Source organism: Balearica regulorum, chromosome 10 (assembly GCF_011004875.1).
Source record: "Balearica regulorum gibbericeps isolate bBalReg1 chromosome 10, bBalReg1.pri, whole genome shotgun sequence".
NCBI lineage: Eukaryota > Metazoa > Chordata > Aves > Gruiformes > Gruidae > Balearica > Balearica regulorum.
The window spans coordinates 4076348-4090791 of NC_046193.1; the positions used below are offsets into that span (position 1 = coordinate 4076348).

Sequence of the window (14444 nt, forward strand, 5' to 3'; positions counted from 1 at the left end):
TTCAACTACCAGCTACCTCTTGTCTCACATTTCACATTTGAGAGAACTGATTCATTACATAACATAAAAATTGGACCATGACAAAAAAAATGCCATCTTGAGAAGACTGTAGCACTAATACAGAAAGAAGAAAAAAATACAACTCTGCAAAGAGAACAGAAATTGCTAGCAGCCTTATGTACAGGCTCAGAGAAGTGAAAAAAAAAAACCAGACCTACAACTAGCCAGGGACATAAGGAATGACAACTGAAACCTATGTATGATACTCTTTAAGAGCAGGTACTTCAGTTCTGATGCAAACACCACACCAAGAAAAGGCCAAAACATTCAGTCCATTCCTGGATATAGAATGACTGCAACCAGACTAAGATTAAATTTGTAGTATTTCATTAAAAGAAGAATTTGGAACCAAAAGACAATAGGTCAACAAGTTTAATGCATCTACTTTTTTTTTTAAAGTCTAAAGGAAATGCATTCAAAAATACTTAAGAAAACAGCATGGGTTTGGTACTTTTTAGACAGTGGAGAGGTTTCAAAAGACTGGAAAGGAACACAGTACCTATACTTCAAGAGAGAAATGGAGTACTGATGGACCTAAAAACAAGTCAGACTAGCATAACAACCTGATTCAACTACAAGTCATTGAATCTTTTTTAAAAAGTGCTAAAGAACAAACAATATTAATTTGTCAAGAATAAGTCACACCAAGCCAAATTACTTCTTTTTAGGCAGACTAACTAGCTTAGATAGCAAGCAAGCAGATAGATTTAAGTCTTAATGTTAGCAAGACTTTTCACACTGACACGTCATTCCAACACACAAACATTTTAACTGGGTAACTACATTTTACATGGACACACAACTACTTTGAGAAAAAAGCTGTTGTTAATTCAATATCAGATTGAAAGAGAATTTCCACTGGTATCCTGGCAGAGATTATCATAATGCTGACACTTTTCAGTGATTTTGCTGATGACTCTGAAGGGAGCAAAAAAAATTTGGAGATCAGAACTTCTGTTAACCCTGAAGAATGACAGCACTGAAAATCATCTTTATAAATTGAGTACCAGCTTAAATTGCTACAAAGTGATAGATGAAGAGAATTCAGGTGCCAAAAGGGGGAAGTGGGAAATCAATGAAGAAATATGAAGTAAGTATTACTCAGCTGTCACAGTATGAGACATCAGAGTAAACAACATCTTAAGCAAACAGTCCAGCTCTATATTGCCCTAATTCAATGACTACATACAATTGCTTAGCTGAAATTAGAAGTATCCTACTTTTTTAAAGAGGTTTTTACATGTAAAGCTTTCAACTGCATGGTAAAAAAAAAGATAAAAATAAAAATAACTGATGCCAGTGAAGAGATGTCAATATTCTCAACAAATTTTCTAGTCTTTTGTTTGGTTGGGGTTTTTTTGTAGTTTTGTATTGGGGGGTGGGTGGGTGTTTGTTTACCCACTGCACAGGACTGAATAAAGTCAACAAATATATATTTGTTGTATTTTACCTCTAACAGGTTGATGTTTTATACCAAAGATTTAGAAGATGCCAAGCTACATATTATGTCTAAGAGAGGTACAGAATTTAATACCTGCATCCCCAGTCTGACTTATTAAATAATTCATATTTTTCCACTGAACCAAGATGAATAAGCAGTCTTCAGAAAGCATTAACTGCCACTAACTACAAAACCTAGGTAGCCCATCCTACAGAAGCAGTAATTCATTGCTAAAGAATGATTTTGCTTTTGCCCATTTTCCTTTAAATATTTACATGTTTAAAAAGTGTTCAGCATTTGGACTATTTCAAGGTTTTTTTGAGACTTAAATTAGTTGTGCCTTTCTAAGAAAACACACAGGAAAAGGACAGACTAAGGAACCTTTTTTTCCCCCCACCACAATACAATGATCCAACGGAAGTTTTACTCTATTTGTAGCTTCATGTACAAAACCAATTTGTTCTAGTAAATTTCAATCTCTTTTACAGATTTTTTGCAAGAGATACACACACGCAGGGAAACTCATCTTTAGGTAACTGCAAAATCCAACTTCTTGAAACATTTAACTTCTGATCTATAAAAATAATGGAAGTTAAGAAGTGTGTAATAATTTATGCACTTGCCTGTCAAGTACCTCATATTCACTGTCAGATTTGTACAGCGCTATCAGTCTGGATTCCATCAAAATGTAAATCTTTCCTGTGGCATTATCTAGAATATAAAACAAAAAGTTATATAAATCTCAATTTAATACCCTCATTTGCACCAGTACGAAACCATTCAATTTATGTAAGATAGTATCGCATTACCTACATAACTGCCCAGACTAATCCTGCTGATCGACCACTAGTTTCCAGGTACTTCTTCCCCATACAACCACTTAACGAACACTTTTCAAAAGTTAAGTTTAAACAGAAACCACAGGATGAAACCCAGTCCACTGATTTTTCAGTGTGTTTTTTTGAGAGGCAGAATATCCTATCTCGTCTATTATCATTGTGCCAAAGATAAACAATTGAAAAGTTTCAGTATATGTAATTGAAACAATTGGAAGATGGACGATTACTACATAAAATCAATATTATTAAGTTAACATTAGGGGTAACGATGGCACTTTATGCTGCCTTTCCGAGATTTACTATTCCAAACAATTTTATGCTTGGATTTCTTTTTAAAGGAAGTAAACACAACTAAAGTGAAATGTTATGAAGGAAATCCGTTTTCTAGCCCAAATAACCCTGATCTCACCTTCAGTGAGAGATTTTATTCAGACTACTACCCTACCAACTAAGTCAGGGTCATTATCCCAACAGCACACTGTAGGCCAAAGACATCCAAAGCAAACAACTCAGCAGGTCAGGCAGGTGTAGGTGCTATTTCTGAAAGTACAATGAGATGACCCAATTTACGTTAAAACCTTTGAAAACCAAAACATACTTAGTTCTCTCTTTAAAAAAAAGAAAACCCAAACATGTGGAGTTCACTGTAAAGGCCTGTGCAACTTTTCATGTTTAACATCACCTTAGGCACACATTAGATTCATGTGGTTACATCGGAACTGGAAATTATACCTCGGGTAGATTTTTACTCCAGATTAAATGCCATCATTAACTTGAATAGCTCTCTCTTCCCCCCCCCCCACCTTTTTATTAAGCGTACACTGAAAAGTCAGAAGAGGTGAGCAGTTTGGGAAAAACTCGAAAACAGCAATGCAAGAAGTACATATATCCAAATTCCTGCTTCCTTATTTAAATTTAAAAAATAAAAAAAGTTTTGTAGATCAAGAGATAATTAAAGATGACTGCATTTCAAAAATAAAACAAGTTCCTTTCCTAAGTGAAGAGGAAGACCTAACAACATACTCCATTGCCAATTGGGAAAAAAAAAAAATGGAGTTGCAAACCCTGGGAAACTACTTGAAGCTGTAAGAAGAAGAGTAACAGCCTATGTTCTCTAGGCACCCTGCGTGGTCTGTGGCATACAATTCCTGAGGTGTTTGGGTGCTCTCATGCATGAGATTACCTTATACTACAACTTGTTTAGTCATAAAACAATCTATCATACAAAAATACAAGTACATATTCACAGGCACTGAAGAAAGTGTTCATTATATGTCACCTTCAATTAACACTTGCCTCTCAATTTTATATATTGCAATTCTGGATTAACACAGAGGGCCAAATTACTAGGCAAGGTCCAAGGAGTAGTGGTCCAAGCAACAAGAGAAACACTCGCATCTTCATCCAGTGGGAAGCTCACAATCACTGAAGGATCTTGAACATCCTTAAAAACAATATAAATTCAAAGGGGGAAAAAAAGAGAAAACAAAAGGTTTACTAGACATATTACTGATATAATACAAATCTAAGAAGTAGTAACTATTGCTGCCATCCACCAAAATGTATCTTGCAACTTGCCTAGCTCATCACTGTAGTGGTAGAAGGTGAAGTGGCAGCATAAGAAAGCTTGAAGAGAACACCAATTGCAATGTTCCTCCATTATACCAGTGCAAACTGTCAGTCTGACAAGGCCACAGGGTCAAAAAATTTGGATTAGCAGTGAGATTTTGGGAATTAGCTGCCAAAACACCAAAGAGTTCCCTCAGGTTTCTCTTAAAATCCCATATTAAAAGTTTATAATCAAATCTCAGCTGTCAAGAAAATCAGCAGTTTCTCAGACACTGCTACATAAAGCCTTTTCCCACCTTTTCCTCTAGAGTCAGGGAGTAGGAAGAATAGCCATCACTTAAGAAGACGCAGTCTTTTATTAAGAGGCTGTTGTTAACAAGGAAAAAAAGTTTTGAATACTTAAAAAGCAAGAATACATCAATATATAAAAGTAAAAACGTCTCAGGGAAGGAGACCTTTGCCAGCTACTCTATAAAAGTTTGCCTCCAAAGGAGTCAAAAGAATGCCCTGAAAACAAGTTTTTCTTCAGAAATGTACAATCCTATCAGTCACTTCACATTTCACATATTATGAAAAGCAGACTGAAAAAGCAATTCTGATCTTGCAAATGTGAAGTTTTCACTATTAATTTTAATAGCCAAACAAAAACGGGTGTCATGCACAGGGAAACAACACAGGAATAGATGCTATCTCCCCATCATTTCTAGTGCAAGGCACTTTGCTTTCTGTCCAGCATCATGGAACAGTTAACGGCATCACGGGACAGGCAGCTATTTATGTCTGAGCTAAGGGCTGCTCCAGAGGGAATTTTCTGTGAACATCCAGTGCAGTCAACAGTAAAACATAAATATTACATAACTCTCAAACCACACTCAATACCAAGCGAAGATTGAGCTATCGCTACAGTTCTGTCTCTACCATTTGTTCAACAACACTGTAGGGCTATTCACTTCATTTTATGAAGCACTAAGTTGACCAGGTAGACAAAACAACTGGCAAACCATAAAAAATAACATCCAGGCTACCAAGTAATGGCACTATATAATATTTTATCTGTTCACAAAATTATGCCTGCTTTAATCTGAGGGCAACACTTCTTCAGTTAAATGTAATACAAGCTACAGACACAGTTTACTCAAGTGCACATTAGACACCTAACTCAGTTTCTAACACACTTATTGTGTCCTATTTCTCATTATTTGCGTCCTGCTTCTCACAGGATTGATCAACCGAAGCCAAAGCCTGCTTTCCACAGTGAGAAAGACAACAGCTGCCTTATACTCAGAAATCACTGGTCTCACCAAGAACAAATCATGTCAGCTTACAGATCCTCAACATTTCAGTCTTCAACATACCACCTCTAGCAGACAACAAAGATTTTTTGCATGAAGTGGCAGAGCAGCACACCACACACACATAGTCTACCAGTTCTACAGTAAGAAATAGCATCTAAATATTTCATTAAGATTCAAGAAAAGAAAAAAAGCTTTGCTCTATGGAAAAGGGGCACACGCACATACCCAAAACACCCACAGTCTTTGTTCTAAAGAAATCTCAGTAATCTGATACTACGTGAAATGTCAGTTAATAAGTACAAGCAAAGTAATTATTTCAGTTGTCAGACAGCCACAAATATTGAGATATCTTTGCAGGTCTCATTTTGTTAAATCACAAAACCTTTATTATTCAGTATGGTCAATAACCCCACAGCAATAGTGAAAGCTCTAGTACCTGCGGACTGCATTGTACTAAAAGTCTATTTAAATATTTGTTTTAAAAGCACTATTTTTTGGCCAGTGAATTGGCTTTTTTTAGGCAAGATGTAAAAAAGTCCAGAAGTACAATTTGTGCTAGCTCTCTGCTGTTAACAGTGTAAGTGTAAGATTTATGATATAATGACATGAAGGCCTGGATGGGAATTAGAAAGCATAGAAAACCTCTGTCCACAAACTAACATGAAATTTGGAAAACTGGGACACCAGTTCTGCCTCCACATATGTGGACACAAGTTTGCTGCAAATGAGAAGGTGACTGCTCAGGTGACTGAGTAGTAGGTGACTACTATATCTAGTCTTTCATTTTTAAAGGAACATTTTATAAAACATAGTATATCATGAATTATATTAGGTAAAACATTTCTAGAAATTTATCAATCTAAATTAATGACTCTTATTATCCTACTGCACTACAGCCAAACACAGTCTTTGAAAATTCTTATTAATCCCTTCACAGGAGATTTCAACTCTGCCAAGGAACTTCCTCTTTTCAGATCTGCAGAGACAGGGACAGCTGCAGCTCTCCTCTAAGTATTTACCATAAAAACCCAACACAGTGCAATACTCAACTTTGGAACCCAGAAAAGAAGCGAGAGTAATTTACCAGAATAAAGCAAAATTATCTATTTTACATATATACGTAAGTAGTCACCGAGAAGAACAGTGAACAAGGCTGAGATCAAGTGATCCAAACAAACACAGCAAAAAATAATAAAAACTAACCCATCTACCTAAATTTCTACTATCAAGTTGGAGTGTAATAGCATGCTTATGTACCACCAAGCAAAAAATACTAAAGCTTTCCAAATTCAAACTGAAGACCATAGAGAAATCTGACTGCAATATATAATTAATTAAGCTGAAGGAGGGTTGATTTAGATTAGATGTTAGAAAGAAATTCTTTACTGTTAGAGTGGTGAGGCACTGGCACAGGTTGCCCAGAGAGGTTGTGGAGGCCCCATCCCTGGAAGTGTTTAAGACCAGGCTGGACGGGCTTTGGGCAACGTGGTCTAGTGGAGGGTGTCCCTGCCCACAGCAGGGGGGTTGGAACTAGATGATCTTTGAGGTCCCTTCCAACCCAAACCATTCTATGAATGTACACATATACTGACTCACCTTGTAATTCTGATGGGACTCAAAGTTTGACAGTGGGGTGTTGCATGCAGTTGAAAAAGGCATGACCTTAACACCTCTATACACCAGTCCTTTGTCATACAGCTGCTTGAAAACCCACCTGGAAGTAAACAAGGAACACAAAATAGCACTTGGTATTTCAAATTTAGCAAGTCAACTGCAAAATGGGGTTCTGCTCTAGCTGGAGTGCCCTTCTGAATGACAGCTTTTTAAACAATCAACTAAAGACAATATTTGCAAGTCAAAAGGAAAGAGATAAATTGATTGCAAGTGTATTTCTGGCTGCTTTTCAGCTTTAGCTGATTCTACCAGCTTGGTTTTTCATGCACCAACTGCACAGCACATAGTATTTAGATGAAACGCAAATCCATATTGCTGATTAATCTTTCCCAAATGTCTCGAATACAAAGAAACCTGAAGTTTGAACTATTAACAAGGCTGAAATCAGTCATAATTTAGAGAGAAGACATGCAGTGACATGGCCGCTCACTTATCACATGACCTTAAGCACCTATGAGAGCAGCCAGTGCTACAGAAGAGAGATACAGGTGTAACCCACCCTGAGTAAATCCTGATAATGTGAAGATCAATTTTCACAAGTGGGTACAGATAACCATGCAAAGTAATGAACTCTGTTTTACGGTCCCACAATTTACATTAACGATCTCCCAATGCTCATCTCACTCTAGACTCAGCTCCTGTCCAAGATCACAGTCTCACATTAAGCTTTAATTCTGTTTATGAAATCTCCAATAGAGCCTGTACCATATTTGGATCCTTATATCTTCTTGAAATAATCAAGACAGCACATAATATTACAATATGACAAACTGAGTCAATGCTCAAGATGAATGGAAGCTGGAAGAGAAATTCATTTCATATAGCAACTCATCAAGTATCCGTGTAATGGACAAAACCCTGTGTTTCTCTGTATCTGAATACCGTAGGGTTTACTAAAGGATCATCAACATTTATCAGCTTATCAGGTCTCACTGACTTGCACGCTTCATGGTCCAGTCTGCAGGTTGGCTATCTTAAAAGTAAAGGCAGGAGATGGCAAGTCTCAAATAATCATGCCAAACTCAACTCAAAAATTAAGAGTTTCTGCAGAGTCTGGTCATTTCAAATTCCACATCCAATTTGTTAAACAATGCTGACTTTAAAAACTTCTTTACTCAAACTATGTTTTCAAATCATCCTGATCGCTTTTCTGGGTCCCTTTCCAGATAAATAGCTCACTGCTAAGCAACCAACCCCATCCTGGCAAGCAGCACTTTTTTCTGCAGGCTGTCATTTTGTGCTTGAGAGTGTGGACCTGTATTTAAGTCAGCATCTTGCCTTCTATGTTTGAAATCATAATCTTCAACACAAAATGTTAAGTAGACTATTGCACTGATTTCTATCTGTAGCCTGCAACAAGAACATAAATATACACACTGGCCAGCCGTCATGGAAGTTTCATAGTACCTTAATCAGAATAATTATTACCCTGCAGATTAGACAGAGAAATACAGACTGCCATATAGAGAAGACATGCAGTCCACTCAGCTTCATCCATGGACCTCTAGTAAAAGTCCAAAATTTCCTATGAGGGGTCACTAACATCAGAAAAATTAAATAATCTCAACTCTAAGATGGATAAAGCCTAAAAGACCCTCAGCAGCATCAAGTTCTGCCACAGAAGAGCCAAACCCAGAAGTCTTCAAGCTGTGCACTCCAACAAAAGTGCCTTACCTTACACCCCCCCCCCCCGCCAAAAGTAACCTTGTTAAAGTAATAAATGTCACTCACAGGCAAGTTGTGGCTGCCTGTCCCCTAACACAAATCCAAAACATAGCAATGAATGCATCTGTTTTACAACAGAGACTGTACCAACTCAAACCTTGCATAAATATAAATCAATCTTTTATAAAAAAAGATTTGTGAATATAGTTTCATCAGCTTTCAGCACATACCTTTGAACGGGCTAATTGCAGAAGTTTTTGTGCAAGTTAAAAAAAATAATATATGCTTACCATCTCAGAGTATAATTAATACAGACTCTGACAAGTGACAGCATTTATAATGAAGGTGTTCTACTTGCTTTTCAAAAACAGTTAACTAAGATATCTATAGAAAAAAGCTCCACTTTATCTCTACTTTCTAAAGAACACTGCCTACTAACAGCATAGAAGAAAACTACTCAGAGAAACACTGAATATTTATTTCAGCTGTAAATGTAACTGTAAACTCGGGAAACTGTTTTGGAAAGGTGAACACTAGATGGAGCTGCCAAGTTAAAAATCCAAGCCAGCATCTCCCTCTTGTGGCAATTCTGCCCTGTTGCAAACCAAGTGCTCCCCAGTTGTTCTGCTGCCAAGCGGAGATGGGCTTCCAAACCACATCATTCTTCAGAGCTCTCATTACAGTTCATAACGACCACTCATTCGTAGTTTATAACAACCTCTACTCTCAGACAACCATTCCAACTTAAGCAGAATTGTGATTGAGTCAAGACTGCTGCTTGATGCAATAGCTCTCATTATCGCTACAAAAAGCTGTTCTGTTATCTCAAAAAACACCTAATTGGTTTCTTTACCAGGAAAGCTTCTGAGAACAGGTCCTGTGTGACCATCAGAAGTGCACAGACGATGATTCCCAAAGAGCTTCCTGCTAGCAGCACTGCCCACCCAAAACAATCCAACTGCTAAAGATGAAACCGGTTGTAACACTAAGAGTCACTTACAGGTGGATATAATGTTTTGCTTAAAAATTCAACACATGATATTTTAGACAATAATCTCTCAAGACATGTTTTAACTCTTATGTTTGCAAAATGCTGATAATTTGCAAGCAAGAGGTTCTGGGCTTGTAAGCCAAAATTGAAACTGCAGTCCCTTCTGAAAAAAAATAAGCTAACAAAACCACAGAGCTCCTTTCTACTGACCATCAGAAAAAGTTTGTTCACAGAAGTTAGAAATCAAACCCTATTCCCCTAGTTCTGCTATGTTTCTCCTCAGACAAATTTAGTTGCATCCTCTTGGCTGTGGGAGCAGCACTTATACTCCTTTACTGCAGAAAAATGAGGTTAGGGAAAAGGTGAACTGAAGATGCCTATTTCAGCCACCCGTTAACAGAGAATCTGGTACCTAAAGATGCAAGGTATCTTTAACTTCCGAACAGTGTGACACAAACTGAAAACAGTCTGTTGTCCCTCAAGCATCATGAGGGGATGACACAATTGGTTCAAGCCCAGTCAGTTACTCTCGCCATAGGCATAACTTCCAAGATACTAGAACTTTGCTACAATATTCGTTGACTCAAGTCACACACACACCATGCAAACATCACATGGATATAACAGAACTTCTACAAAGGGAGTTTTCGCTTCCAAAAGATACTGAAAACAGTCAATGCAATACTCAAAACACCCTTGGCATCTCACACAAAATGCAGTATTCCACAGTATCCTCTAGCAGATGTAAAAGCAAGTTGCCCTCTTCAAAACACGGACATTCACTTCATCCCGAAGAGAAGGATTTGATCTTAGAGCTTATCAAGTTCCTAATGCCATTCCTTTGGGTATCAAGTGATTTCAAGTGATCATGTAGTTGTGTCTGCAATGACTCAGTATCTAAGGCGTTTCTCTAAGGGTATGAAAACCCCTAGCTTTCCAGAAAATGGAAGTACTCATTATTAACATTGAGAAATCATCTTCAAATTCATATAAAATGCTTTTCCCCCGTTCTTTCTTTTTAAAGAAAAAAAAATAGGAATTGTAAATTCTGTTACCAACAAAGACTAAAAGTAAGGTGGGCAAAACATTACAACTGCAGGATCTAGAAGTATATGATTTCAACTTATCCATGGCAGTACAGACAAACAAAATTATTGCTGTGTGACCTAGCATCAGTTCATGTCAAGATAAAATGACAATTTAATAGCCTCTGTAGACTTACACACCAAAAAAATTCAACCACCACACTACATAAGAAGTCCTGTCATCTACACAGTTTATAGCAAGCAGTCTGCGTCCACGCAGCTGAGATTCTGAGGAAAAGGTTCTCCTGTGACTCCTGAGCAACACTTGAAAGACAAGATGAAATCAAAAAGAAAGCAACGATCAAAAACAGATGCATGGGGACAAAAACCAGAAAAAACACTACTCCAACAACTCCAGACGCGAGTCAAAAAAGCATACATGTAAGAGGAACATCAAGTCTAATAACAAACACAGACAGCCTGTCTTTTGCATAGCATCTTTAAAAGACACCTTCCTAAGAAGGACAGGAAAAGCATTTGTTCTGGGGCCTAGGAATCCTAAGGACAGAAGTTGTCAAGTTTTACATTCCAGCTACCAGTGAAAGTTTTAACTTTCCCATATATAGAGATCATTCTGCTCCAGGTCTACCTTCTAAGGTAGAATCTTTGAATTAGTGTGTTGAATGACTCTGGATCAAGCTAGAAGTGCAAAATATCTGTATAGCAGAAAATATAAATATCTAAAACTTATGCTAGACTTACCCCAAAGATCATCCAACTAGGGAGGAGTTCAGTGTACTTCTTCAAAATACAGGTAAGGAAATAAAACAACAAGAACTAGAATAGTAAGGTAACAACAAGAGGACTAGAGCACTAAATGCACAAAAGAAATAAAAATGAGGAAAAAATTGGGATAGCTAGTAGAAAAATGGACAAAACAGATTTCTTATGAACAGTATCTCTCTAGAGAATCATTAAAGAATCATGGAATACACAAAATGCAACAATGATTCCTATTAGGACCCAGAGATTTGTTGTTCTGAAATGATTCTGGTTTAGTGCTGGATAAACTCCACATGCAGGGAAAAAAAAAAAAGTAGTAAAAAACCAACTTTTACTGTTTACACAGAAAAGAAGAAAACCAACATAATCCATTTGCTTTAATCTTTACAACATAGTAGTCCTCCTCTCAATGGGGCTCTCAAAGGGCTAAGGCAGCTGGACACTGACATTAGTGACAGAGCTAATCTTGAGAATATAGAGTATGAAAAAAATTCATGCCAAAAAAAAGCAAAGCTACACATAGGTAGTCAGGCAACCCAAGGCAAATGTTCCAGTTTCAGGAGCTACCTACAACCTCTTCAGCTGCAGGTTAAAAGTACTGCAGTGGCACCCTGAGCCTGATGCTACTACAGAATACCGAAGGGCACGGCTGCGAGGCCAAAGGCTGCACCTGGTAAGGAAGGAAGGAGAGGTCCCCTCTTAATAACAATCCTGAAAGGAAAGCTGAAGCTGGAACAGCTGAGATGGGTCAGGTGGAAGGAAGGCAGAAATGGCAGAAAGCCATCACCAAAGGGAGCTCCATACTGCATTTTCATGATGAACAGAGTTTTCTGTGTACAGCTATGATCTCACACAAGTAGAATAACAATTTTCTACCAGAACTAGGAATGTTTTTCTTTCTCCCCCCAGCCACTATCTAGTGTTATCACAAAAAGGACTCAAGAGTATCATCTTAGGGTACAGAAGTAGCTAAGAAGTGTTTCCACCACCTGTGGTTTCACACCATACATGCAAGTCTTTCAAAACATACCTGAAACTTTCAACTGTCTTTAAAACTGAATTATGCTCAGACTGCAATTGCTAAATTTAGCCACAAGATGGTGATAGAAAGCTGTTTAATTAACCCTGACATTGTTGAAATTAAAACCCCTAGTCATCAGGCCCAGAAGCATGCCACAGCTCTGACCACAGAGCTATTCCCCTCCTCTCCTCAGCACTTCACAGCCTGTTTCTGCGGAGGCCAGGGAAAACTCTTCTTGAGGTGCAAACTCGCAGCCAGCCTGAGCGCTATGTAATAACCCAGTAGTGAAGACAAGAATTTACAAGGGGTTCCCCCCCCCCCCGCAATGCTCACAAACGTCTTTCAGACCAACTGTAGATCAGTAAAAAGTTTAAGATCACATCAAACTGCTCTCAATTTCACTGTATTCGTCTCATGAGCTGTATAAAAAAGGCAAGAATCTATTCCATGTTTGTTCCATGCTAGCTCAAGAAGATAATTCTCACTGTACTGTTTACAGTGAAGGACACATTTTCATTGAGATTCAAGCTGGCTGCAACAGGACTGATACACAAGTTCTACAGAATTAGTACTTAAACGTTCTATTTAAGTCATAAAGAGCTGATTATATCTTCACATGAGAAACCATTGCAGTATCACCACTTAATGACACCAACATTCAATGTTCCCCTGAAAAATTCTGCCAGGATGCTACAACTTCATCATTGGGTGAAGTTTTGTTCTAAGTCAAAACTTAGCAGGCTGAAAATTCATTCTACTCTGTCAACCACCACATGGCACAGCACCAAAATGCTTACAAAGAAGCCATTTCCAACAAAACCATTATAAAATATGAAAAAGAATGCTTTTTATCATCCTGATCTTGTACAGTATCTCTACAAAACAAGATAATATTAATGAAAGATATATTTGGTGTCCAAGTCCTAAACTATTTCAAGTTTAAGTTATTTGGATAAAATCAGCCACCACTGGAAACAACATTTATCACAAGTATTACATTAGCTCACTGAACTCAACATAAACATCATGGATGAAAATATCATTTTTCAGAGAAAGCTAGAAATTCCAGCTGAGACCACTCCAGAACTGCAAGCCTCAGGAAAAGCTAGAAACAAAAGCATAACTTAAATAGATAGGTTTAGCTGGTTAAAAGACTAAGACAAAATTCTTACCATATTTTAAGTACAAAATCTGTGGTTGCCATGCTCATTACCATCATTATTATCAACGTTCATGTTTTTTTCCTGGGCCTAAGAGCAGTGTTCTACTCCCACAGGCAGAACACACACACAAAAAAAAAAAAAGGAAAAACACTGGACAGGCCAATATGCTCACTACGTCCACGTAGAAATAAACCTGCAGCTTCTCTTTCATACTTAGCTGGACACTGAAGTTTTAAAACTTTTTTTTTTAATTTAAAAATGAACTTATATTAAAAAAAATCAGTTCTAAGAGAAGCACACTACAATCTATCATTCAAATGAATGCTCCTAATGGACATAAAATCTGTGTTACTGAATTATGTTTTCAGTTTGATGATTGCCTAGGTAACAATCTGATTTTTTTTTTTTTTTTTAAGAAACTTGTTACAGTTACAATGCTCTACACATTAGCTCCCTTAGCCTTGAAACAGGAATCCTGCGTTCCTTTTCCCTTCCCCTCCTCCATCCACTTTATGCAAACACTGGTGGTTCAACCTCCTGTTCTACTCTGAGAGCAGGCTGGCAATGGCATTGTAATGCGCCCCTCCAAGACTTAGAAGACTTCCCAGAAAACCCAATTTTTAAAAACAGACTTTGAAAAATTTATTTCTTTGCATGATTACACAGAGAATTAGTAACATCAAGAAGCAAAAAAGTACAAAATTAAGAGGCTGCCTACATACTTCCTGAAATCTCACACCACAGAGATTTCAGATCCAAAATTTAAATTTTAGGGTCTGTATCCAAAGCAAGCATTAGAGGAGGTAACCTCCATAAGTCAGGTGAAGGCTAGACATTTTCTTTCAAAGGGGGAAAACCGCAACAAAAAATAACTCATAAAAAAAGGCTTTGGCTGATGAGAGAGACCTTGCAGCTAGT

The 14444-nt window shown here is 37.5% G+C and overlaps 1 protein-coding gene across 4 annotated transcripts in view; it reads right to left on the bottom strand.

The window, feature by feature from the left end:
* Nucleotides 1–14444, bottom strand: part of IARS1 (isoleucyl-tRNA synthetase 1) — a 108944-nt gene that overhangs the window by 80398 nt on the left and 14102 nt on the right. For all 4 annotated transcript variants that reach the window (XM_075762777.1, XM_075762779.1, XM_075762778.1 and 1 more), the window contains 3 exons: nucleotides 6801–6918; nucleotides 3637–3784; nucleotides 2125–2212 (listed from right to left, as the gene is read on the bottom strand). In XM_075762777.1, the coding sequence (XP_075618892.1) occupies nucleotides 2125–2212; nucleotides 3637–3784; nucleotides 6801–6918 (354 nt within the window). The remainder of the gene's footprint in view (nucleotides 1–2124; nucleotides 2213–3636; nucleotides 3785–6800; nucleotides 6919–14444) is intronic.